This window comes from Nansenia antarctica, assembly GCF_963989245.1.
Source record: "Nansenia antarctica genome assembly, chromosome: 7".
Lineage (NCBI taxonomy): Eukaryota > Metazoa > Chordata > Actinopteri > Argentiniformes > Microstomatidae > Nansenia > Nansenia antarctica.
The window spans coordinates 2,403,978-2,431,338 of NC_137677.1; the positions used below are offsets into that span (position 1 = coordinate 2,403,978).

Here is a 27,361-nt window from a genome sequence, read left to right on the forward strand (position 1 = left end):
GTTAACTAATAAATGGCGCTGTAGAACTGTTGTATAAAAGCAATATCACACTCGAGGTCGTGTGTTATACTGAATATCGGCCTGCGGCCTCGTACTATACTGATATTCAGTATAACAGCACTCCCTCTCGTGTGATATTGCTTAAATTGAGTATGCTAGTATGCAGTATGCCATTTCGAACGCAGCCCTTCACAGGTTCACAGGTACAGAAAGAACCGGCGACTTTTTTAAACTGACCTTGGATCAGTTTGGTTGTTCGGTTCAACATTCAACTAGTCAGACAAGGACAGGAAGAGCTGCTCGCAGTAACACAATAGAGAAACCAGGAAATGCAAAATGCAACCTTTCATTATTTTACCTTTAGGCTATTTAACATTTTTGGGGGGAGGGGGGGGGTTCTATGGGGAGTTTTGATCTAAAACCTGAAATCGATGGTTGATAACGAGGAACAGGAAAGGGAATAAATATAAATAGTGTTACTGTCATGACAAACAAGTTTAGTGTGAACCGTGTGAGTGTTCAGCTTTGCATGTTGCGTTTGAAGGGACAGAGAGACACGTTGTGAATCATATTTTCATGTTCCAACAATGACTTATTCTGATGAGAATAACCAGAGTTATGAACAGTGGATGTCCCGTCTCCCGGAGCAGCTGTGGGACGTCCCGATAACTAACCTCGCCATACCTGGTAGGTCAGTTAGGCAACTGTCAATTAATTAATGAATTGTAATGTTCAATGCCTTGAACGTTTTTACCATCTCCGTTTAGGGTAGTTCAGAGATATTGAGCGTCAAAGTTTTTACATTCCATTATGTTCTGTCAGATGGAACCTTTGTATTTTATGAATTACTAACTAAAAAATGTCAACATTTTAAAAATAACACCACACAGGCATTAATAAACACCTCATGGATCAGATTATGTAAAAAAATTGAGATAGAACCTTATAATTCTAACGTCACGAGGTTATTATTGCTTTGGACTTATTCCCATGAACAATTGGCCTCCTGCCTTAGGCTGCGCTACACGCCTACCTATGGGTGGCAAGAAAGAAAAGAAAGTCACCGGAACCTGAACTGCTTATTTGACCAGTTTATCAGTCTTCCTTAGAGCTTTAATTGTGTTGATTTCTCAAAAATATTATTCACAAATTCGTAAGGCTACGTACTGCATTACTGCTGGTTTAGGCTACACTCACACTCACAGCTCTCCACTTCGCACCCTTATTATGGCATGTTTAATGTTTAATGTTTAATGATGAATCGGCGTCACCTCGAACTCGAAATTCTTGAGCAATCTCTATGGTAAGACCATAGTGTTGTCAACATTGGGCCAATCAGTGGTAAAGTCATTTCGTAAATGTCCCATCTTCTGTATAGCAAAGACCCGTCACTCACCCGAGTTTAATAATAATTGTCCCAGGCAGGGGTGTCAGAAAAAAAACGGTGACATTCGGACGGACAGAGACCGAATCATAAATGTATAAATATTGACCATTCTAACGCTCTAACCATTTTAACTATAAATATTGAGCATTCTAACGCTCTAACCATTTTAACTATTTTAACTATAAATATTGAGCATTCTAACCATTTTAACTATAAATATTGAGCATTCTAACCATTTTAACTATTTTAACTATTTTAACTATAAATATTGAGCATTCTAACCATTTTAACTATACATATTGAGCATTCTAACCATTTTAACTATAAATATTGACCATTCTAACCATTTGAACTCTCTCTTTTAGGCAGTCATGATGCCATGAGCTACTGTCTGGACATCAGCTCTCCTCTGGTCAGGACAGAGTCGGACGTGTTCAGGCTGCTGGACTCCCTCTTCTACTGTGTGACCAGACCTGTCATCTACAGATGGGCCACGACACAGGTCAGACCTACTTACTGCGCTCTTTATTAGCCTAGTATTGAAGTCTTTATTAGCCTAGTATTGAAGAATATCACTTATTAATAATGCCCGATGACTCTGAGCGTTCAACTGTCTAACCCAGTGGTTCTCAACCCTCTCCTCGGGGACCCTCAGCCGCTCCACATGTTTGATCTGTTCCACCACCAGCTCACCTGATTCAACTGATCAAGTACAAACCATAATTGCTTTATACTTGATCAGTTGAATCAGGTGTGCTGGTGGTGGAACAGATCAAATATGTGGAGCGGCTGGGGGTCCCCGAGGAGAGGGTTGAGAACCTCTGGCATCACAACCCAAAATACAGTATAGGCTAAGCTTGTTTTACTCCGTTGCTTGTATGTTTGTAGACATTGTATGTAGTAGGCTAAACGTGTAAAAAACAACAATTGTCTTACTGCATTCGGCTACACTACTAGTATAGCTCTCCACTTTACCCCCTATTATGATGGTTTCATGATGAAACGATGTCACCTCCTCGAAACTAAACAATCTCTGGCAACGTAAGACGCATCTTTCACCATAGTTTTGTCCAAAGTGTCCCTGTGGTGTTGGAGAAAACGCGTGTGACACACAAACAGGACAGAGACCGAATCATAGTAGTCTAGTCCCCTCTCCGATGTTAGAGGTGGGAGACAACAAACACTTTAAACACATGGCTTTAAACTATCATTCTGATCTCAAGGATGGTCAGTCTCTCTGCGTCTGTCTCAGTGAGAGCGGTTTAATGTCTCCAGCGCCATCCCTCAGCTGTTTACCCAAAAAGAGTGGAGGAGAGACCACTTGTTTTTTTGAATTCTAGATTGCCCCTTTAATGAGCAGTCTTCAAGAGACGTCATTGTTTTTAGACCCAATTATCATGTCCAATTCTAAACCGCGTATGCAATTTTAAATCTTAAAATGTGCATTAGTTGTGCCAGTATAATTTGTGCAGATTTGAAGGTTTAGAAAAGACTAGCTGAAGCTAGTATTTCAGAGTTATATACACAAAGAAATTAAAGGAACACTTCAAGGATATGCCTCCCCAGACCATCACAGACACGCCAAACCGGTCATGCTGGATGACGTAGCAGACAGCATAATGTTCACCACGGCGTCTCGAGACTCTGTCACCTCTGTCACATGTGCTCAATGTGAACCTGCTGATTCTTGTGTTCTCTTGCAAATGCCAATTAAGCTGCACGGTGCTGGGCACAAGTCCCAGTAGAGGATTAATGTTTGAGCTGTGTGTGTGTGTGTGTGTGTGTGTGTGTGTGTGTGTATTTGTGTGTGTGTCGTGTGTGTGTGTGTATGTGTGTGTATTTGTGTGTGTGTGTGTGTGTGTGTGTGTGTGTGTATGTATGTATGTATGTATGTATGTATACATACATATGTTACGGTACATGTGGGAATATGGTACATGTGGGAAAACTAGGGTTAGGGTTAGGGTTAGACATGCCAGCATGCAGGGTGCGAAATAAGGGGGAGCTCGGGGAGCTATAGCTCCCCTAGTGGTGACATGAGCTCCCCTGGAAACATGGTTTGTGAAATTTTGGGGGAGCTCTAAAATATTCCAAATTGCGATGGATTTATTCCAAGTTGTGACGGATTTTACCTGGTGTAATATGATTTGTAGAGGCATACAATCTATTTTGATGTTGGTATTAGGTATATAAATGATATATAATAGCCTATATAGCCTACATATAGGCCTTTATTGGCTACAACTATGCGAAGGTAACAGAGCGGGGTGCACTGACGCTGAACCCCTCATAGTGATAAGTAGGTGGACATGGTGCGTGCTGCTGAAATAGCCGACATGCGGTGTGTGGTTTGAAAAAAGTAACGCCAGCTCAGTAAATAATTCAAACTTAATGTTTACTTATAGGCTATGTGAATGTGACTGCACCACACATGTGAACAGTTACAAAGCAAATGCAGTTTAATTTTATGAAAAACATTGACGCTGAATCCGCTTAGCCTATATGCTCCTGAAACGACAGAGCAAACACGCTACATTACCAGGGATAATAATTACAATGAGCCATTCATTAAAAATAGAAAAAATAATATTAGGCTATTAAATCTCACTTAATGAGAAAACTGGCATCTCCCATCGGTCACTATTTGTTGGCTATCTGGTGATATGGACGTCTTTGAGTGTCTAGAAAATGTCTAATGTATTATTATTATTTATTATTATTATGGACGTCACTTTAATCCGGCAGTTCTCAAGGTTTTTATGCACCAATCGATTCCTCTAGTCAGTGCGTCTTTATCACATTCATTGACGAAAAGGACGACTCGCATGTATAGGTGGAAGGGAACATTCATTGTGAGCACGGAAAATGTGAGTCTCACAACGGCTTTGCATTGATGAAACCAGGTAGGATGAACGCATAGTTCACTGTCCATTCCTAAATGCCCTGTTTCCACCGTCAACTTTCCTCTTTAGACCTTTGGAGAGTGACATGATGTTTCTCTTGCTAGCAGGTTAAATGTTTAGCTAACTTCACCCGGCACGCAAACAACCAATCCAATTGTTATGAAGGCCCACAATTTAGAGCCAGTTAGTTTCCCCAAATCAGCCCTATTTGCCCCTGTTATTTCCTTAATTATTTTCCATACTATTCATGTACGTTTTCATGAAGGTGTATGTATTGTTATTGTAATTGTATAAGTTCTGTCTTAGATTTGTTCAGTATTGTGCAAGCGCCAGATTAGTGGGCGTGGTTTTGATTGGCGTACGTGACTTGATGTATGTCCGGTTGGTGTCTATAGCGACGGAAGTGGTCTGTGCGTTAGAGTGACGAGAGTGAGAAGGAGAAGGAGAAGGAGCCCGAGGTGGAGATAGAGTACATCACAGAGGAACCAGAGATCTTCGACCCCAACTTCATCTTCTTCAAGAGGATCTTCGAGGCCTTCAAGCTGACAGACGACGTGAAGAAGAGTTCGGAGTTTTAGTGAGTTAACAGCGCTAGCCCAGTTTAGCTGTGTCACCGTTAGCCAGCCTTGCTAGCCGCCGGCTGCTAACGTTGGCGCATAGCGAGACCAAAGCCAAACAAAGCCGTCGCCTCCGAGGTGGATTGCGACCGACCGCTAACACCACCGGAGCTGACCGTGGACCACCGGACCTGAACCATTCACACCTCGTCGTTTGCTACGAAGAAGCCCCTTTCCCTTCGAATTGCAACGTCACTCCCCCCCCTTGTCTGCTGCCTTCCTCGAGTCGCATGCGGGCTCCGACCAGGCCTCAACGCGCTCATTTTCAGTCCGGGACTCTAAGCCTTTTCAGGCCAGGTACTGTGTGTGAGTGAGTGAGTGAGTGTGTGTGTGGCCGGCGGGGAGGGAGTATATTGGGATGTATATATAAGTTGTATGAATAAATGTGTTTGTTTATATTTGATACATTGCTGTGTGTTTAGTTGTCTGTATTGTTTAGTTTAACAGCAAATCTAGTATTGGGTTTAAGTATTGTCTTATCGTGTGATTAACTGAGTTATAGCTTGTATTATAATATATTCTATATATATCACTGTGATATGCTAGTCTAAAGGGTTGCTGGCGCCCCCTGCCTCTATCCTCCTACACTGCCGATTTAGCTCAGAGTTAGTTAGATAACCAGCCCTTCCTAAAATTCTACAGTCCTTTAGCTACTCCCTGGTTACAATTGGTCCTTCGAGCCGGATAGGTTGTGTAGTGATAGCATGGCTGAGCGCAGCCAACCAGACAAGACAGTTACCCCCCCTTCTCCGCCCCCTGAGCCAGAGCCACGACCACAGAGAGTCCCGCGGTTGCCTCAGAGGTTACAAGAGTATGAGCTTGAGCTCGAAAGCTCACTGAGTGGTAGTGAGGAGCGCACTCCACGGGATACAGTGGTCGGAGAGGCCGAGGTGTCCGCCGGCGCGCGGGTGGCTAGCACCGAGACAGCCATCAAAGAGCACCAGCCTGAGGATGAGATGGCAGAACAGCAGGGTTTTGCCGTAGAAACGGAAGAGCAGGAAGGAGAGGCCCGGTCTGACAGCGCCTGCGGGCGTAAGAGGGAGGGCCTCAGCCTTAACGATCTGCCTCCCAGTACGGCGCGCTCGAGACCTAGCTCCTGCCGTTCAGTGGCTTCCTCCCGGTCCAGGGTTTCCGTGGGCAGTTCTGCCTCTGGGGCGGATAGCATGCACTCCAGAGGGAGTAGTGCCGCGCTGTCAGAATGTATGCGCCAACAGGCCGAGATGGCGTTAGAGCGGGAACGCCTCCAGTTCGAGCGCGAGCGCCTCCAGATGGAGGGGGCGGAACGCGCGGCGGAGAGGCAGCGCCAGGAGGCGCTAGAACGTGAACGCCTCCAGATGGAAGGAGCGGAACGTGCGGCGGAGAGACAGCGCCAGGCGGCGTTAGAGAGGGAACGCATCCAGTTCGAGCGCGAGCGCCTCCAGATGGAGGGGGCGGAACGCGCGGCGGAGAGGCAGCGCCAGGAGGCGCTAGAACGTGAACGCCTCCAGATGGAGCGCGACCGCCTCCAGATGGAGAGAGAGCAACTGCACGCGGAGAAGATGGAGGAAGTGATGCAGACCATGCGCGACGTGTGCATCAGCAGAGCTCCGTCGGCCCGTAGCTCCAGAGCATCATCCGCACGGCCCTCTCGAGTGCCATCTCCTGAACCCCCCGCCGATGGCTCCATGACCCCCGCCATGACTGTCCAACTACAGGCCCAGCTGACCACCTTGAAGGAAGAGGACCAGGGACCCGACCGCTACGCGGCCCAGAGGGAGCCAGCGTCGCTGCCCGGGAGGGGAGCCATTCCCCAAGAGCGTAGCACACCCCTAGGTCCTCCAGTGAACCAAAAGGCATGCAGGCCGGACACCCAGACAGTCACTCCAGCCCCGATCATCCACTACAGGATGTTTCCCCAGGTGGAGGGACCCAAGTTCCCCTTCTTCAAGGACGAGGACAGGAGCCAGTATGTGGAACTACGCATCTGCCTAGACACGCTCTTGGACGACTCCTGCTCAGAGTCCTACAAATATGCGATTCTCCTTCAGCATGTGAGGAACCCCAGAGCCCACAACATGGTTCTGGCCCATGCCTCCGCACCGACACCTTACACCAGAGCGCTCGCCGACTTGGATGCCCGCTACGGTCGTCCCTGGAACCACGCCCTTGCTGAACTGCAAGCCCTCGAACAGCAGGCCCCCATCAAGGATGAACGGGCGCTGGATGACTTCGCGCTCCGCGTGCACACCTTGGTTGGAATGCTGAAGACGCAGGGCCCAGCTGGCGCCAGCGAGATCAACAGCACCTCCAACGTAGAGCGGCTGCTCCGCAAGATCCCACGCTTCCGGCAGGAGAGGTTCCGGCGACAGCAGCGCGTTCGTAACCCCGGGAAGTTGGGTCTGAGCATGGCTGCCTTCGCGGAGTTCCTACTGGAGGAAGTGCATGACACCAACGTAGACGCCATGGGTTACGCTGAGCCGAAGAAGGAGAGGGAGAAGGGAGACCGCTGGGACAGGCCGAGCTCGAACAGAGGACGCCCAGTAGGAGTGCTGCACACGGAGGAGGAGCCTCGGAGAGAGAGGAAAGCCCGACCTGAGGGAAAGGATTCCTCTCAACCCCCTCAAAAGGGACGGAGAGGTCCACCGCCATGTCCGTACTGCACCAGCGAGCACTGGTTCAATGAGTGCAGTGACTTCAACAACCTGAGTACCGAGGCCAAGCAGAGGTGGCTCGAGGAGAACAAGAGGTGCTGGAACTGTGGGCGCGACCATCTGGCTAAGAACTGCACCTTGAGGAGAAAGTGCAACCGCTGTGAGGAGGTCCACCTCAACATCCTACACGAGGTCTCCCTCGCCAGGTCCACGGAGGGCACCAGAAGCCCTAGGTCCGGTAGCGCACCGGAAGAGGAAACACCTGTCTACTATCTAGACCCAACCCAGAGCAGCGGCTCCAAGGTCCTACTGAAGGTGGTGAAGGTCCGACTTCACCACAACAACGCTGTGTACGACACGTACGCCGTTCTAGACGACGGGTCGGAACGGACCATCCTTCTCCAGGAGGCAGTGCGCCAGTTGGGGCTCCAAGGGACTGAGGAGAAGCTGACTCTGCGCACGATACGTCGCGACCTTAAAGAGGTCACCGGGGCGAGAATCAACTTCTCTATCTCCCCGGCGGGGCGGCCGTCGGACAGATATCGGCTTCAGAATGTCTTCACCGCAGACCAGCTAGCGCTCTCCCGCTACGACTACCCCCTGGAGAGATTACGCGCAAGATATTCCCACCTACGGCGAGTAGACCTACATCCGATAGAAGGAGCGGAGCCAACCCTTCTCATCGGCTCGGACAACGCTGCACTGATCGTGTCGCTCCGTCCTCCGCTGAGAGGACCACGAGGCTGCCCGATGGCTGTTAAGACTGCGCTTGGGTGGGCCCTCCAAGGCGCTACCGAGTGGAGAGATAGAGACGGGAGAGCTACGTCATCCCTCCATGTCCGAACCGAAGAAGTGCAGACCATCAACTGCCTTCACACCAGTGTGGACTCCATGAATGCGGCGCTACTAGACAACGTCCAGAAGCTGTGGACGCTAGACGTTGCGCCCTACAAGAATGAGAAGCTCTACGTACGGTCAAAGGAGGACGTCTACGCCATAGACCTCCTTAAAGCAAAGACAGTGCGTATCGAAGTCCAGGGCGTGAAGAGATACGTCACACCACTACTCCGAAGAGAACCCATGCCAGAGTTTCGAGTATCCCCTCGAACCGTCCTACAGTGTCTGACCAGCACTGAGAAGCGTATGAGGAAGGACGAGGTCCTTGCTGCTTCTTACAGAACGGAGATGAAGAAACTGACGGAGTCCGGTCTGGTGAAGAAGCTTGAGCCAGCCGAGGCGAACCAGAGTGCCGAGTCTTGGTACCTCCCGCACCACAATGTTCACCACAACGGGAAGAACCGAGTGGTCTTCAACTGTAGCTACCAGGTGGGGAAGCTCAACCTCAACCACTATCTTCTCCCTGGTCCAACCTTGACCCCAGCCCTCTTGGGAGTTCTGGTGCGATTCCGTCAGCAGCCGATCGCAGTCAGTGGTGACATTAAGCGAATGTTTCACCAGGTCAGGATGTTGGAGGAAGACAAGCCACTCATGAGGTTTCTCTGGAGAGAGGACCCGAGCGACCCCGACCCCTCTATCTACCAGTGGGAGGTGCTACCCTTCGGGACAACCTGCAGCCCCTGTTGCGCCACCTATGCGCTACAGACTCACGCCGCGCAGGAGACGGCACCTCCTGGAGTGTTTGACGCCGTCCATAAGAGTTTTTACGTGGACAACTGCCTCCACAGTTCGAAGACAGCCACGGAAGCCCGCCAGCTAGTCCAGGACCTGCGTGCTCATCTCCAGGAGGGTGGATTTGAGATCTGCCAGTGGGCCAGCAACGACCCGCAAGTCATCAGAGACCTCCCGGAGGAGGCCACCTCGACCAGCAGCGAGGCTTGGGTCTCTCACTCACCAGATGATGCTCAGGAGATGACGCTCGGACTTATCTGGCAGTTCCAGACCGACACTCTACGCTATCGCAATAAGCCTGCCAAGCCCCAACGCGTCACGATGAGAACGATATACAGCACTCTAGCGAGCCAGTACGACCCACTGGGATATATCGCTCCCTTCACGACGATGGCCAAGGTGCTTGTCCGGGAGCTGTGGGCCCAAGAACGAGGATGGGACGATCCTCTGCCTCGTCACCTAGAAGAGAAGTGGAAGGCCTGGGAGCAGGAACTTCCCACTCTCCAGCACATCAAGCTGCAGCGGAGCTACTTCCCTCCCTCCACGGACCTAGAGAGGAGTGTCATCACGCTACATTCTGCGACGCCTCGGAGATGGCGTACGGGTCCGTGGCATACGTCAGAGCGGCAGAGCTTGGAGGTGAAGTCCACGTCTCGTTTGTCCTGGCACGTTCCCGAGTGGCGCCGAAAAAGCAACAGTCCATCCCAAGACTGGAGCTGTGTGCTGCCCTGAACGGCGCGCAACTGGGAAGGTTCCTGCTCGACGAGCTCCAGCTACCTCTGATGAGCGTCACCATGTGGTCAGACTCAACTACCGTCCTCCAGTGGTTGAAGTCCAGCTCATGTCGGTATAAGGTGTTCGTGGGCACCCGAGTCGCAGAGATTCTGGAGTTGACTGAGGTGAACTGCTGGCGTTATGTAGACACCAAGAGGAACCCTGCTGACGTCATCACGAGAGGGGCAACTCTCCAGGATCTGGCTGAGCCCCACCTGTATCACACGGGACCAGACTTCCTACAGGAGCGGGAGTCAGAGTGGCCAGCCACGCCGGCGTTAGCAGAAGACAGAGAGGACAAAGAGCTGCGTAAGACGTTGTTCTGCGGAGCCACCCAGGTCGTAGACCCTGAGACTACTCCGGGAGAGGAGTGTGAGACGCTCGAAGAGCTGCAGAAGAGGATGTTCTGCTCCAAGGCCGGTCTACCCCTAGATACTACGCTCAGCGCCGAAGATTACACCGCGGCGGAGCTCCTGGTGCTGCAGAGTGCCCAACAGGATGCCTTCTCCCGAGAGCTGGAGTGTCTCGAGAAAGGGAAGCCGATCCCCTCGGACAGTAGACTCCGCGGCTTAGCTCCAGAGCTCGACGGTGTTCTCATTCGCGTGGGTGGCAGACTGCGCCGCGCTCAAGATCTAGACCTAGACACGAAGCATCCCATCGTGCTTCCCACTAAGCATCAGGTCACCAGATTGGTCATCAAGCACCATGATGACAAAGTGCAGCACGCGGGTGGAGAGCGTGTCTTCGCGGAGGTACGACGGAGATTCTGGATACTCCATGGACGGGAGGCGGTACGGAGATATCAAAGGTCCTGCTCGGACTGCCAGAGGTGGCGAGCCACGCCGCCGCAGCCCATGATGTCCGATCTGCCCGAGGACCGGCTGCGACTGAGACAGGCTCCGTTCCACTCTACTGGGGTCGACTGTTTCGGGCCACTCCTAGTCCGAAACCGGCGAGCCTCCGAAAAGCGGTGGGGCATCATCTACACGTGCCTGACGACGAGAGCAATGCACCTTGAAGTTCTGCACCAGCTCACAAGCGACAGCTTCCTCATGTCCTTCAAGAGGTTCACCTCCAGGCGAGGGACCCCTAAGACCCTCCGGTCGGACAGAGGCACCAACTTCGTCGGTGGTGAGGCCGAGCTGAGGGCGAGCTACGCTGCGATGACTGAGGAGGCCCGTGACAGACTCGCCTCCCAGCAAGTGAAGTTTGAGTTCAACCCCCCAAATGCTCCACACTTCGGGGGAGCCTGGGAGCGGGAGATTCGCTCAGTAAAGAACGTCCTACGTACCATTCTCGGACAGAAGGTGCCTACCGATGAGGTGCTCGAGACTGTACTAGCAGAGATTGAGGGCATCTTGAACTCCCGGCCCCTAGGCTATACCTCCAGTGATGTAGCAGATCTGGATCCCATTACGCCCAACTTCTTGCTGATGGGGCGGCGAGACTCTGCACTGCCTCAGGTAGTCTACGACCCTGCAGAGCTCACCGGAAGAAGATGGTGGAGGCACAGCCAGGTGCTCGCGGACCAGTTTTGGAGGCAGTTCATACTGCACTACCTGCCGACCCTGCAAGTCAGGCAGAAGTGGACGAGGGAGAGAGACAACTTGTCCGAAGGTGCCGTGGTACTGGTGATCGACCAGTCCCTTCCACGCGCCGCCTGGCAGACAGGCAGAGTGACCAAGGTCCTGCCGGGTCCGGATGGAAGGGTGCGGACGGCCATCGTGGACGTTGGTGGTCGCACTTACACCCGACCTGTGGCACGCCTGATTGAGCTCCCTCAAATTACAAAGGACACTATCACCTCATACCTCACGCTGCTAGAGCAGCCTAGCCCGTGTGCCTTCTATAGTTAAATGAAACCGAGGGTTTCATGGGGCGGCTGTTATGAAGGCCCACAATTTAGAGCCAGTTAGTTTCCCCAAATCAGCCCTATTTGCCCCTGTTATTTCCTTAATTATTTTCCATACTATTCATGTACGTTTTCATGAAGGTGTATGTATTGTTATTGTAATTGTATAAGTTCTGTCTTAGATTTGTTCAGTATTGTGCAAGCGCCAGATTAGTGGGCGTGGTTTTGATTGGCGTACGTGACTTGATGTATGTCCGGTTGGTGTCTATAGCGACGGAAGTGGTCTGTGCGTTAGAGTGACGAGAGTGAGAAGGAGAAGGAGAAGGAGCCCGAGGTGGAGATAGAGTACATCACAGAGGAACCAGAGATCTTCGACCCCAACTTCATCTTCTTCAAGAGGATCTTCGAGGCCTTCAAGCTGACAGACGACGTGAAGAAGAGTTCGGAGTTTTAGTGAGTTAACAGCGCTAGCCCAGTTTAGCTGTGTCACCGTTAGCCAGCCTTGCTAGCCGCCGGCTGCTAACGTTGGCGCATAGCGAGACCAAAGCCAAACAAAGCCGTCGCCTCCGAGGTGGATTGCGACCGACCGCTAACACCACCGGAGCTGACCGTGGACCACCGGACCTGAACCATTCACACCTCGTCGTTTGCTACGAAGAAGCCCCTTTCCCTTCGAATTGCAACGTCACTCCCCCCCCTTGTCTGCTGCCTTCCTCGAGTCGCATGCGGGCTCCGACCAGGCCTCAACGCGCTCATTTTCAGTCCGGGACTCTAAGCCTTTTCAGGCCAGGTACTGTGTGTGAGTGAGTGAGTGAGTGTGTGTGTGGCCGGCGGGGAGGGAGTATATTGGGATGTATATATAAGTTGTATGAATAAATGTGTTTGTTTATATTTGATACATTGCTGTGTGTTTAGTTGTCTGTATTGTTTAGTTTAACAGCAAATCTAGTATTGGGTTTAAGTATTGTCTTATCGTGTGATTAACTGAGTTATAGCTTGTATTATAATATATTCTATATATATCACTGTGATATGCTAGTCTAAAGGGTTGCTGGCGCCCCCTGCCTCTATCCTCCTACACTGCCGATTTAGCTCAGAGTTAGTTAGATAACCAGCCCTTCCTAAAATTCTACAGTCCTTTAGCTACTCCCTGGTTACACCAATAATAATGTGACCTTGTAAGTCTGGGAGGAGGGGGGAATAATTATCACAATAAAACTATGTTAAATAATTATTAGAATAAGTTAGGCTGCGCTACATCGTCAGTCCACACATTTATTATTCAAAAATATGGAAAAGGGTGAAACTACGTTTCAACGTTGTTGAGAATCACAACACAAACTACAACACTACTTTACATTGTTAGCAGGCTCATAAAACAAGCCGTGTTAGTTGACTAGCGATGTGTCATTGATTTTCGACAACGCGGAAATGTATTCACATTTTTCGAAAGAAAAGTCAAAGCATTAGAACGTAGAACGGAACATCGCACGCGCGCTTTGCGCACGGAAAGCCACCGGCCCCGATTTGGCCTGATTTTTTTTTTCCGTCAGGAGATTATTATTTTTTTTGCTTTAATCCCTGGGCTCCCCCGCACACCGTGATTTAATTCGCACACTGCCAGCATGTACCAAGTCGACGTAGCACCTAACCCTAACCCTAGTTTTCCCACATGTACCGTATTCCCACATGTACCGTAACATATATATATATATCATAATTCTAGATTTGGATTTGATGTACTTTCAGACATAAATGATGACTGTGCTTCATCTCTAACCCATCAAACAGGAGAAAGGTATTGTGGAACAACTCACAATGGGAATTCGGTTCTTTGATCTACGAATTGCCCACAAACCATATGACCCATCCAATTACCTGTACTTCACACATGTCATATATACACATTTGACAGTTTTGGTGAGTAATTAATTAATTAATTCATTTACAAACTGCAGGTAGACCAACTGACATCTTAATTGGTATTTGGAGGAATCCTAAGAGTACTCCACTGGTAAACCTTTTGTCTTGGTAAATGTCTCATGAACAGGAAACGTTGCAGAGCGTTGCCACATGGTTGGAGTCTCACCCGAAGGAGTTTGTCATCCTAGCCTGTTCCCATTTTGAGGGGCTGAGCGAAAAACTTCATGAGACGTTCATTTACTCATTGAAGAAAATCTTTGGCTCTAAACTCTGTCCTCGCAAGGTAAGTTCTGACCTTGTGATAGGAGCTAAATCGTGAGCTTAGAATTATAAGGTTCTATCTACAGTTTTTGGTCAAAATTTAGTTTTTTACATAATCTGATCCATTAGGTGTTTATTAATGCCTGTGTAATTAGTAATTAATAAAATACAAAGGTTCCATCTCACAAAACATAATGGAATGTTAAAACTTTGACGCTCAATATCTCTGAACTACCCTAAACGGAGATAGAACCTTATAATTCTAAGCTCACAAAATGGAGAATTAATTAATAAAAATGTCCTACTCTCAGCAAAGAATTACCCCAAAATTCTGACACTGTTTAAAACATTATTTTTTTCATGCTTGTGCATCAGATTGCATTACAAGCTGCACACGACTATCCATTTTAATGAAATGTTATTATTATAAGTCGCTGGGGATAAAAGCATCTGCTAAATGACTGAAATGTAACGTCCTGGCCGCGTGCTGCCTGTCCCCACAGGGGGCGGTCCTGACACTGCGGGGTCTGTGGACGTCGGGCTACCAGGTGCTGCTGTCCTACGACAGTCAGTCTGCAGCCAGACACCAGACGCTGTGGCCAGCCATCCCTTACTGGTGGGCCAACCAGCCCACTGCACAGGGTGTCGTCAGCTACTTAGACTGGCAGAAAGACTTGGGGCGTCCAGGTGAGTGACTTGAGTTTTTTTTTTTTACTATGTTTTTAACTTATGTTTTTAGGTTGTTTTGTTTTTAACTTATTATGTTTTTAGGTTGTTTTGTTTTTAACTTATTATGTTTTTAGGTTGTCGTTTTTTTCTCTCTGTAGCACTCTGAGATTCTTTTTGAATTAAAAGTGCAATACAAATAAAATGCATTATTATTATTATTATTATTATTACTGGCCTTGGCCGGCAAATTATATTTCTTCTGGCCTGCTCCGTTTCTCAAATATATTATATAGTATAGTAGCTCAGTAGCAGTAGTACTTATAGTAGTTTTATAGTGATTAATGTGAACTTATCTACTGTAAATATCTGAGAAAAATGATTACACAATGATGATTCTAAACTATCTAATCCATGTTGTTGTGTCCAGATGGGTTTTTTGTTTCGGGTCTGAACCTGACGGCAGATAGATGTTACATCAGCCGGCACCCGGGCCAATCCCTCCGCACCCTGACCATGCAGAACTGGGAGGGTCTGAGGGGCTGGCTGGAGGGACAGACGCCGGGGACGGACTCCCGCAGCCTCAACATCATAGCAGGGGACTTCATAGGGCCGCTCCCCCTCTGTCCTCTGGTCATTGCGCTGAACAAGAAGCTCCTCCAGCAGATGAGTGATTAGATATGAGGGCATATACGTGTTACGGTACATGTGGGAAAACAGTTTATGTCGGCATTTCCCGGGACATGCCAGCATGAACCGTTGGCTTGGTACATGCTAGCCAACGGTTCATGCTGGCATGTCCCGGGAAATGCCGACATAAACCGTTTTCCCACATGTACCGTAACATATAGTATATGCAAGTATCTGGTACACAGGGATTTACTAAGCCTTCCAGGAGGCCATTCTAATACAGACACTAAATACCTCTTACACATTCACCTGATACTCCCTTTTCTAGGCATTTGACATTTAGAATAGATTTCAGAATCGATTTCAAGATCCTTCTGCTTGTTTATAAAGCTCTCACTGGCACAGCACCAGAATATCTGAAAGACCTTTCGCTAGCATATCAGCCCAATAGAGCTCTCAGGTCTTCTGACGCTGGTTTTCTCTGTGTACCACATGTACAAAAGAAGAGATTTGGTGAGGCTGCATTCTCATTTTATGCACCCAGATTGTGGAATGCACTGCCAGGGATGCAACCTCAGCACATTATGTTCAAGTCAAGACTAAAAACCCATCTTTTTAATATTGCCATTAAATGACAAAATAATTTAATTATGATTATATAATGATTAAAGCACTTTGACCTTCAACGTTTGCAGGAAAAGGGCTATTCAAATAAAGTTATTATTATTATTATTATTTAAAATGTCTCAGTTATCCTGAAGTATTTACCATTGCAGTGATGGGATATTCATAGCGCAAGGATGGGATCAGAAGTTTCAGATGAAGTGTTTTCTCACTGATTCAATGAGATCTGCCTGAGTTGGGATTCATGACGTGAGACAATTTTACTAGACAATAACTTGAGTTAAGAATTCAAGTAAAAGTCTGAAGTCTTCCGTATGCAAAATACTTTGTCACTTTACTGTTTACATGAATGGACATTAAATACATACATACATTCATACAATAGAGTCGGTCTGTTCTTCTTATAAATTAAAGTCGTTTTTTCCCCCCGTACATGACTAAGCAACAGTGGCGGACTCAGGCTGTTTGAATGGCACCTACTGCACAACATGGGACCCCATCAGCGCACATGGTCAAGTTTAGTCCATTGGAGGGGCACCAATAGGGCACATCCTCTCATTTTTGCCACTCAAAAGGACACATAAGAGAGACGTTTTGCAACCGTGGGGGCACCAGGAGGGGCGGTCACCCCCCCTGCCCCCCCCCATGAGTCCGCCAGTGCTAAGCAAACATATTAATTCTATCCCTCAAATAGCACCAGTATCTTGAGAGACAACAGAACAGGTTTGTCTCTGAGATAAGTGTTCACTATGTTGCTAATTACATTGGTACAGTTTTTTGTAGCGGCCATAAGCAGCAGCACTGATGATCACCTTGACGACTGCAGAGCCTTCGTCTGCAACGACATCCACTTCCTGAACGGTCGCTTCCTTGTACAACCAACTGTCACACGCACACACACGTGCACAAACACACACACAAACACAGAGAAAGGCTTAATTGAAAGCTCGATTCAGTTCAATTCTGAAGAATGGGTTTGTTCAATATGATTGTTGTTCATATTTCTGTAATTTTGACAACGCCAGACAGACTGTAACGCCTTGCTTAACCACATTTACCTCACCTTAATTGGGAAGTGCTGAGGTCCACCTTGAGGTTCAAGATCCGTTTTCCTGTTGATTTCACAACAGCTTCTTCAACTACTTGCTTCAGTTCGTCCAAGCCCTGCTCTCTCAGAGCAGATATGGGCAAGGTGTCGGGTTCAGAAGGCTGATAGCTAAGGAAGACAATGACAAAGTGTTAACTGGATAGAAATGTACACAATAGAAAGTAGAATGTAGAATAGAATGTACACAATAGAAAGTAGTTCCTCTTACTAATTCAACAAGTGGGTCTTTATGAAATATTGACAAACCATCATTGACAAGATGGCTAGTCAGAAGAGTGCAGGTGCTAACTAAAGGTGGTTGGGTTAGGGAGAGCCATCGTGCTGCAGGCTTTTGTTTCAGCTCAGCAGTGACACACATGTTTCAACTAATTAAGGTTTTGAAGCTCAGTTGATGATCTGAATCAGGTGTGCTAGCCCTCGGCTGGGACAAAGACCTGGACCCACTGTGGCTCTCCAGGACCACGATTCTGTATCTCTTCTTTTACCTGTCAACAAGATCAACCTTGTTGTGGACCTCGATCATGGAGCTCATCAGTTTCTCTGGGATCTGCAGGTTCTTCAGGACGTTCAACACGTTCACCTTCTGGTTCACAGTTTCCGGATGGCTGATATCTCTAACGTGCACTATGAGGTCCTGGGGACAGAAAGATGAAAGATTAAAGTGAGTAGGATGTGAGTAGGCCTAACAGTGAATGATAATAACTATTAGAGTTCATTTATATAATATAATAATATATCATATTGACGTTAAATGACTAAATAATTAAATTAAGATTATATAATGATTAAAGCACTTTGAGCTGCAACGTTTGCAGGAAAAGCGCTATACAAATAGTTATTATTATTATTATTATTATTATTATATGCATTTTAAATGGACAATAACAGTTGATATTGTCATAGGTAACATAGGAATATGAACATATATATTGACATGGGAAATTGAAATGGAAAGGGAGGTCTGATCTCCAGGATTTCAGAGGTGTGTACGTGGCACGAAAACTATTAGTTAAAGAGTGGAAGGCCTCATCAGCACCAGCACCGTCTCTGTGGCACATTTCTCTTGGGCAGCTGGCAGCCCTAGAACAACTATCATACAGGCTGCTTGATAAGGTGGAGGAATATCGCTTGAAATAGGGGCAGTATCACTCATATATTGAGAAATAATGGCAATTCCAGCTCATGTAAATAGCAATATTCCAATATGTAAAACGTGGAAAGAGAAAAGTAAACTGCTATAAGTATGATTGTTAGACAATGCTGTAGTTTTACATTTCTGTACATCACCATTATGTTTTGTTGTGTCCATTTGCTGTCTTTTTAATTTATTGTCCAATGTCAACTGTTACTTGTGATGGATGTCTGTTCATTGTTTGTTTATCGAAAATAATAAAAACTATGAATCATTAAAAAAAAAGAGGTGTGTACTTGGCAGGACATACAGAGAGTCTAACGTCCTCCAGCGTGGCAGAGAAGGAGTCTATGAGCTGGTGGGGCAGCTGGGACAGGAACCCGATGGTGTCCACGTAGAGCACCGTCATGCGGCTGGGCAGCTGACCCGCGTGCACGGTGACGTCCAGGGTGGCGAAGAGCTGGTCTCTGGGCTGGAGCGCCGCGTCCCCCGTCAGAGCCTTGATCAGGGTGGTCTTTCCTGGAGAGAGAAATGAACAGATTTTGTATTGTAACAATCAAGAGGAAGTAAAATAAAATATCTTGCAGGTCCACACTACACAGCAAATCGTTAGGACGTTAGAATTATAAGGTTCTATCTCCATTTTTGGTCAAAATTGAGTTTACATAATCTGATCCATTAGGTGTTTATTAATGCCTGTGTGGTGTTATTTTTAAAATGTTGAATTTTTTTTAGTTAGTAATTAATAAAATACAAAGGTTCCATCTCACAAAACATAATGGAATGTAAAAACTTTGATGCTCAATATCTCTGAACGACCCTAAACGGAGATAGAACCGTATAATTCTAAGCTCACGAAATGTTGAATTTCACATAATGTGATGTGTGCTGTGCTTTTGGGTGTAAAACATACACACATCTACATCAAGAACAGTAATGCTGTCAGAATGACAGAGTGAAAGAATGACAAGAACATGCTACTCCCCTTTATACAACAGTTAGTTCCGACCAAGTAATTTGATTGGACAAGAGGCATTCCATGAGTGCTGATATACAGTATAACAGCACTGGGACTTTTAACTATATGTATCACTCCGCCGCACAGATGTTCTACTAAATGACCGTTAATTAGACTACATGTTTGTGTTCAGGTTACTAGGCAACAGTCCATTTGAAGTTCAGTTGCAGAACAATTTTTTGTTTATTTTTATGATTAAATAAACAAACAAATCATAATCTGTTGTCGCTTATTACTGTTAACTAATAAATTGTGCTGTAGAACTGTTGTATAAAAGCAATATCACACTCGAGGTCGTGCTGTTATACTGAATATCAGCACCGAATCACAGCCGTGCTGATATTCAGTATAACAGCACTCCCTCTCCTGTGATATTGCTTAAGTGTCTCTTACCACAGTTGGTGTAGCCCATGACAGAGATGACGGGGAAGTCCCTGTGTTTGCGCTGAGAACGGAGTAAGTCCCTCTTCCTCCGCAGACGTTCGAGAGCAGAGCGAATCTTTAGTTCCCTCTCCTTCAACACCCTCTGGTGGACTTCATACAGGGTCTCACCTGACCAATAGAGAGAAGGGGTTTATTTACACTCTTCATTTTAGTCATGTAGAAGGCCCTCTTATGATGTGCAACTCACAACAAGTCTACTCAAAATTGTAGAAGAGAGCTTAGAGGATCATATTATTAGGCATGCCGTTATGTAAACAGTGCAGGAGGTTTTAATGTAGGCTACTGCAGTTTAATACCTGAACCTCCGATGTACCTGGCACCTCCACCTTGCTGGTCCAAGTTTGCAGCATCATTTCTCAAACGTGATCTGTCAGAATACATGATGTATGAGTTGGAACACACCATGCCAACTCATGAGTGCAGACTTCGATTTCAGTGGCTGTGCAGTACAGTGACACAATATCGTGCTGTGCATCAAGTTCAACTTCAAAAATCTGGATTTGTGTTTCTGCATTCGCACACGATTCAACGAGGCAGTCACCAGGGACAGAAAAGCGACATGTTTGTATACAATCGGAGTGTCGGGTCGGACTCTCCATTTCAAAAAGCTATTTATGGGACCAAAACAACATTTGCTAATTAGATTTTGATTTCAAGAGATCTCTACCGATTAAACAGTCATTACAACCATTCGTTATACCTGAGCAAGGGGATCTCTGCCAGGGAGATCTGTAGTTTGGCCTCCTTGGTAGAAGCGTTGCAGCGAAAGATGTGAAGGACCACTGAGTATCTGTCAAACACCTTCACCCCCCACGCTTCCTCAAACTCCCTCTGAAAAGGACAAGGACACACAAGGTTATGCAACTACAGTCCACAGTGCATTGGTAAAGCTCCCCTCTCACTAGCTTAATATGGGCTTAAAGTGCAGACTTTCAGCTTTAGGGTAAGGGTATTCACATCCAAATTGAAGGAAGGGTTTAGGAATTACAGCTCTTTAATATGTAGCTCCCTCTTTTTCAAGGGACCAAAAGTAATTGGACAATTGATTCAAAAGCTGTTTAATGGGCCAGTGTGGGCTATTCCTTCATTATTTCTTTATCAATTAAGCAGGGAAAAGGTCTGAGTTGATTCCAAGTGTGGCATTTGCATTTGGAAGATGTTGCTGTATACGCACAACACGCAGTCGACAGAGCTCTCAATGCAAGTGAAACAGGACATACTTAGGCTGCAAAAACAACCAGAAAATCCATGAGAGATAGCGGGAACATTAGGAGTGGCCAAATTAACATAGGGGCGACAACGTACAGTTGTGAGGTCCGCTCGGTCTCCCCTCTCACAAGCTCACCTCTGACAGCGGGGAGAGACGCTCCACGTTGACAAACACAGCGGTGACCCCCGGTGTCCCCCTGATTGTCTCTGAAAGAAAGAAAGAAAGAAAACAAAGAACATATCAGTTTGATACCAAACAGTGTATGTCATGTTGTCTGGGAGAGAGCATGAGAACACATGACCTATGACCTCCAGACCTGTGAGAGACTGGAAGTTCCCCTTGCCAAAGATCTTCTTCTTCTCTGGTGTCTTGGTGGAGAGGATGAGCTTCCCTGCAACGCTCCAGTTCTGCAGGGTGTTCACCAGCCCAACCGCCTCCGCCATCATGAGCTCAGCTGGGAATGCAAACACAAAGGATATGACATCAACTATTACATGAACTACTGACTATAGCTACTGTACATTTTCACATTTTGATCAGTAGATCATGCCCTTCAAATGGTAAATGGACTGCACTTATATAGCGCCTTGTTGCTGCTCCAAAGCGCTTTACAACGGCCTCTCATTCACACATTCACACACACATGCAAGGCGCCGGCCCGCTCACTGGGAGCAATTTTGGGGTTCAGTGTCTTGCCCAAGGACACTTCGACATGTGGCCAGCCGGGGCTCGAACCGCCGATCTGCCAACCTTGTGATCATTAGGTGGCGACTCATGAACTACTGACTATTGATACTGTACATTTTCCAATTTAGACCAACAGATCAATAGATCTAAAGCCCTTCAAGTTCATTACATCTCTCACCTGTGGTCAGATACTGTTTCCTGCTTCCCCATTTCACGTCAGGATGGACTATGAAGACCCTGTGGTGTCCTTCTCCCACCCCCGAGGGAACCTGCTGCTGGAACAACTCATCTACCTCTCTGTCATCCATCACACCCTCCTCTTCATCATCCTCATCCTCCTCTCTGTCCCTGCTGCCCTGTCCAATGTTAGGGTCATTTCTACCCTGTCCAGTGTCAGGGTCATTTCTACCCTTTAACCTGGACCATGAGACTGAAAAACACCTTCTTTGCAAGGGGAAGGAAGTACTCTGTAATCCATGTTGTGGTTGTGGCATAAAATTCCGACACCATGATGCCTTATTAAAATGATTTATATAACTTGCTGATGATGACGACCTCCATAGACAATCCCACTGAAAGCTCAAACAGTTCCTTATTATAACACAACGAGTTAGCATGGTGCTACTAGTAGCCTGCTAAGCAAAGCCACAGTAACTTTGAGGAATATGTTAACCAATGTTATTATGAAACGAACTCAGACAGACGAGGCATCTTAAAGCCCAATGCGAGTGTGTTGATCTCACTGTTGATATCAGAGTGAACTGACATCTCCTTACTGTTGTCAAATAACACATGTGTCTGTCGGACTTCTTTGTTGGTAACTTCCGGTATCACACAAGGCTCTGTTTAGATTTCCAAATCAGAGAGCGCCCCCTCCTGGAGAATCTGGGTCAGTCAAACTACAGGTGCAACTAAAAAAAAAAGAATATCGTGCAAAAGTCCATTCATTTCAGTAATTCAACTTAAAGGGTTAAACTTAAATATTATATAGACTCATTGCATTGTACATATGCATGATTATACTTTTCAGAGGGCTGACATTTCTGTATTTAAAATCCTTTTCTTATTGATTTCATGTAATATTAAAAAATTCTGAGATATTTAATTTGGGGTTTTCATAAGCTGTAAGCCATAATCATCAAATTTATAACAAATAAAGGCTTCAAATATCTCGCTTTGCATGTAATGAGTCTATATCATATCTAAGTTGAACCCTTTAAGTTGAATTACTGAAATAAATGAACTTTTGCACGATATTCTATTTTTTTTAGTTGCACCTGTATTACCTGGGGCCATCCTCATGTGGATGGTTCAGGTTCAGGTTCAGTTAACATGTTTATGTACTTCTGTAACTCATAAGCTCACAGCTTCCTGGTGCAAAGAAAAGCAGTAAAACAGGTTGGACTTCAAATGAGCTGAACGCACTGCTGCGATGCTAGTGTCCTGCTACTGGATATGGTGAGGAAATGGGCTGGCTGGGGTTAAATGATTATAATAATCGGGAAGAATTGTTTATACATTTGAATTCAATGTTGATCTATTGATACTGACAACATAATAGTGGCGGGTGGTCAATGTCCTATTACATCATGGAAAACGAATGACAGGATGATTCAGTATGTGTACTAAGTGTGGAGGTTGTCATAGTCACATTTTGATGCCAGGTTGGGCAGATCACCCAAGACAAGTTCCAACATGAGTGACAGTGAATTCCTGCGCAATGTGTCTGTAGGCAGGAATGTAATTGTTGGGGGTAATCGTGTAGGCTAAAGAATATAGCATGTTGGAGAGTAAGTTAATAGAAAAGAGAAAAGGAACGAAATAAGAATGGGCCTGAGGATTTGGTTTTAATTAAACTCAGGTCAGTTACCAAATTGCTGGACCACCGTTTGCGCAGCCCGGCGGGGGTCTCTGGGTGATGTCCGTGTCCCTGTGGCGCACAGGACTGCTGCTCTGTGTCCTGAGTCTCCACGCGTCCAGAGGTAAGAATGAAATGATGCTCATAATTTGTATTATTAGCCTATCTGTCTACCATCATACTCTTAAAGTAAAGTAAAGGTTTACTCCTAAAGTAATTAGTAAACAAAAAAAACACATGCTTTTTAGTGATGGATGCTGTTAAAATCTCCCTAAATCTCCCTAAATCTCCCTAAATCTCCCTTTCTTTTTTTTACTTTGAGTTAAGTAGGCATTTTAAGATATTGGATGACTTTGCATAGCCTACTGTTTTAAATGACCGTGTCATTCACTGCCTACGTATATATTTAGTCCCTAGCCATCCAAGTGACATTAGAGTGCTGCTTTTTGTATTGTATGACATGTACTGGTTTAGATTAAGTCATGAGGCTATGTCTAATGAATGAGCATAGGCTACGCCTGTGTTTCTGTTTGAACCATTCATGTCATACATGTATGCATTCATTCACACCATACATACATTCACCGATGGAGAGAACTTAGGACACTGACTGACCCCACCTTCTCACGTACAGGAGAAGAGTGTGTCCTGGCCATTATTGGAAAGCCCGCCCTACTGCACTGTGTTTATGATGGAGCTGTTGAACTGGACTCTCTGAATGTTTCCATTGAATGGAGGAGGGATGATGAGGTGGTGCACAGGTCAAGGTGGGGAGAGGGGCTGGTAAGGACGTGGAGTGGGTTGGACAGTAACAGTACCAGTACCAGAGTGACCACAGAGGCGCCGCAGACAGGAAACTTCTCCCTGGAGTTGTCCAATGTTGAGCCCACCGACTCACAGAACTACAGTGTGTACCTCATTGTCCTGGGGGGTGAGGAACAAAGCTCTCCGGTGTGCTCGATGTGCCTTAGGACAGCAGGTCAGTGAAGACCCCCTCACAATCACATCAAATATGAGTTCACTACAGTAATCGTGAGCTTAGAATGATAAGGTTCTATCTCCGTTTAGGGTAGTTCAGAGATATTGAGTGTCAAAGTTTTTACATTCCATTATGTTTTGTGAGATGGAACCTTTGTATTTTATGAATTACTAACAAAAAAACAAAAACAAAAAAAACACCACACAGGCATTAATAAACACCTAATGGATCAGATTATGTAAAAAACTACATTTTGACCAAAAATGGAGATAGAACCTTATAATTCTAACGTCACGAGTTATCTGAGACGAATTTGGAATGTGTGTTTGTGTGTATTGTTTCTCCCAGCTAGTTTCACCCAGCCGATGCTACAGAGAGAGGACTCGACAGAAGGGGCTGAGACCCGCTTCTCGTGCCACACCAGAGGAGGCTTTCCTGTACCGGCTGTTCACTGGCTCATCAACGAGACAGAGACGCCTCCTGAGGGGTCTGTCAGGACCCACAGCGCCCCACTCCCAGACTCTCAACTCTTCAACATCACGAGCCATCTCGTTGTCAACGTTTCACAATACACCAGTGTGTCATGCACCATAGAACACCTGCTCATGAACCAGACGCTAACCTCTACAAGCTGTGAGTATGGCATATGTGTACAGGAACACTTAGGGTTTGTAAAGTGTTTATAATTAGTTGATAGACAGTTAGTATCTATACAATAAGGTAAAGTGTTTCAGCATTAGCCTTAATCTCGGACGCATAATCTCATTTGATTTAGTGAGACTGAGACTACATGAGCCTCAGCAGCCATACAACTATGTTGTAGTTAAATTCAACTGTAGTATGTAAATGGACTGCACTTATATAGTGCAATTTTTGCTGCTCCAAAGCGCTTTACAACGGGCTCTCATTCACCCATTCACACACACATTCACACACCAATGGCGGCAAGCTGCCATGCAAGGCGCTGGCCCGCTCATTGGGAGCAATTTTGGGGTTCAGTGTCTTGCCCAAGGACACTTCGACATGTGGCCAGCCGGGGCTCGAACCGCTGATCTGCCAACCTTGTGAACATTAGACGACGACTCTACCTCCTGAGACACAGCCGCCCCTCAATGTAGTTAAATGCTAGTAGCCTACTATAGTTTGTAGAATGTTTTGCCAAAGCTGCCCCATGATTCTGTTTGTTCCCCATGTTGTTGCCGTCTAGACGGAGTCCACAGTGGCCCGGAGTGGGGGGGGCGGGCAGGAGATTCCTTGTGGATATTCAGCACGGCTCTCTCTGTGGCGGTCCTGGTCATGGTGCTGGTAGGGGTGGGCTGCCAGATCCGCCAGGACAGGCGGCACAACAGGAAATACCACTCAGACACAGGTATCAAACATCAAACATTCACTGATAAATGTTATAATAATAATAATTCATAATTCATAAAATGTATATAGCGCTTTTCCGAGGCTCAAAGACGCTGACAATATGGGAGAAACGGAAAACACAGAAACAACAAGCAACAGATAACATGAGCACATAGAACACAGAGTTAACGAACTGGGAGGGGGGGGGGGTAGGGATAGGGGAGATGGTTAGGGGTAGGGGAGGTTGTATGCATGTCCAGGGGGGGAGGGGGGGTGGCAGGGTTAGGGGAGATTTAAAAGTGGGGAGTGAGGGTGAGTCTCTATCAAATCAAGTTTGTCACTTATATTGCACACAGCAACAACAACAATTCAATAATAGGTCATAAAAAGTGACAATAAAGTGACAACAGTACTAGTGGGATGTCAATTTCTTGCATTGGGACCGACACCTAATACAATATAACACCTGCTCAAAATGAATGGATATGTTTGACTTGATTATCTTCGTGTGTCTGCGACAGGGGAGGAGAAGGATTGTGAGGAACATCAGGAGGAGACTGAGCTGGTGCTGTTGGAGAAGGTGGACACTTTCACTGAGACAAGCGTGTGACTACCGGGGCCCACCCGCTGTGCCGACGGACCACGATGCCGACAGTTTATTAGCGGATTTCTGCGAGAGCTGACAAGACGGTACATGTGGGAAAACTAGGGTTAGGGTTAGGTGCTAGGGTGCTACGGTTAAGGTTAGGGTTGGGGTTAGGGATAGGGTTAGGGTTAGGGTTAGACATGCCAGCATGTACCAAGTCGACGTAGCACCTAACCCTAACCCTAGTTTTCCCACATGTACCGTCTTCCCACATGTACCGTAACAGAGAAGCGGAGAGCATTCACATGCAGGGAGGGCTGTCGGCACAACGGTCCGTCGGCATATTGATGCGGCACCGTGACGACCTGAGTGTTGCATACAGAAGCTCAACATCAGAGTTGTGGATTGAGAGGACGAAGGCACCCGAATGATTCTTCTAACAGGGGTCAACAACGTGATGAGTCTTCTAACATGGGTCAACAACGTGATGAGTCTTCTAACATGGGTCAACAACGTGATGAGTCTTCTAACATGGGTCAACAACGTGAATTAGTCTTCTAACATGGGTCAACAACGTGAATGAGTCGGCTAACATGGGCCAACAACGTGAATGAGTCTTCTAACATGGGTCAACAACGTGAATGAGTCTTCTAACATGGGTCAACAACGTGACTGAGTCTTCTAACATGGGTCAACAACGTGACTGAGTCTGCTAACATGGGTCAACAACGTGAACGAGTCTTCTGACATCAACAATGTGAATATGTGTGTATACATTAGACGTTTCTTCAATTGTATGTTCGGTGTGGATGATTTTCTTATTTCATATATTTACAGAACGCATTTGTAAGAAGACATCGTAGATCATTTGATATGGATTTAATTGATCAAGTTTAAGATGTTTAATGGACAGAAATTTATTTGATCAGGTTAAATGTTAACACAAGGAGCGCTTCATTAGTTGTGCTATATTACGCAATATTGACACACAATATTGACACTCTCTCACCACTTTAAAATCCAGTCTTAAAACACACCTTTTCACAATGGCTTACTTGGTTTGATCTCCTGTATTTAGTTTGTTGTTATATCA

General features: G+C 46.4%; 2 protein-coding genes across 2 annotated transcripts; one reads left to right on the forward strand and one right to left on the reverse strand.

The window, feature by feature from the left end:
- The first annotated feature begins 577 nt into the window (after positions 1–577).
- On the forward strand, positions 578–26,392 carry plcxd1.2 (phospholipase C, X domain containing 1, tandem duplicate 2). Its single transcript, XM_080537274.1, has 7 exons — positions 578–687; positions 1,753–1,889; positions 13,584–13,712; positions 13,843–13,998; positions 14,480–14,663; positions 15,073–15,350; positions 26,362–26,392. The coding sequence occupies exons 1-6, from the start codon at positions 588–590 to the stop codon at positions 15,318–15,320; spliced, it is 954 nt and encodes a 317-aa protein (XP_080393400.1). The 5' UTR covers positions 578–587; the 3' UTR covers positions 15,321–15,350; positions 26,362–26,392.
- On the reverse strand, positions 16,552–21,803 carry gtpbp6 (GTP binding protein 6 (putative); the record flags this gene model as incomplete). Its single annotated transcript, XM_080535981.1, is given in 11 exon segments — positions 16,552–16,778; positions 16,960–17,112; positions 17,490–17,638; positions 18,433–18,443; positions 18,446–18,655; positions 19,548–19,706; positions 19,895–19,965; positions 20,299–20,429; positions 20,944–21,014; positions 21,125–21,262; positions 21,674–21,803. Coding segments are annotated over 11 exon segments (1,350 nt in total). The 3' UTR covers positions 16,552–16,651.
- Positions 26,393–27,361: the final 969 nt, after the last annotated feature.

Coding starts and splice junctions, on each gene's coding strand:
- plcxd1.2 (XM_080537274.1), top strand. CDS start 588: ATGACTTATTCTGATGAGAATAACCAGAGTTATGAACAGTGGATGTCC. Junction 1,890..13,583: donor ACAGATGGGCCACGACACAG/GTCAGACCTACT, acceptor CCCATCAAACAG/GAGAAAGGTATTGTGGAACA. Junction 13,713..13,842: donor ATACACATTTGACAGTTTTG/GTGAGTAATTAA, acceptor TCTCATGAACAG/GAAACGTTGCAGAGCGTTGC.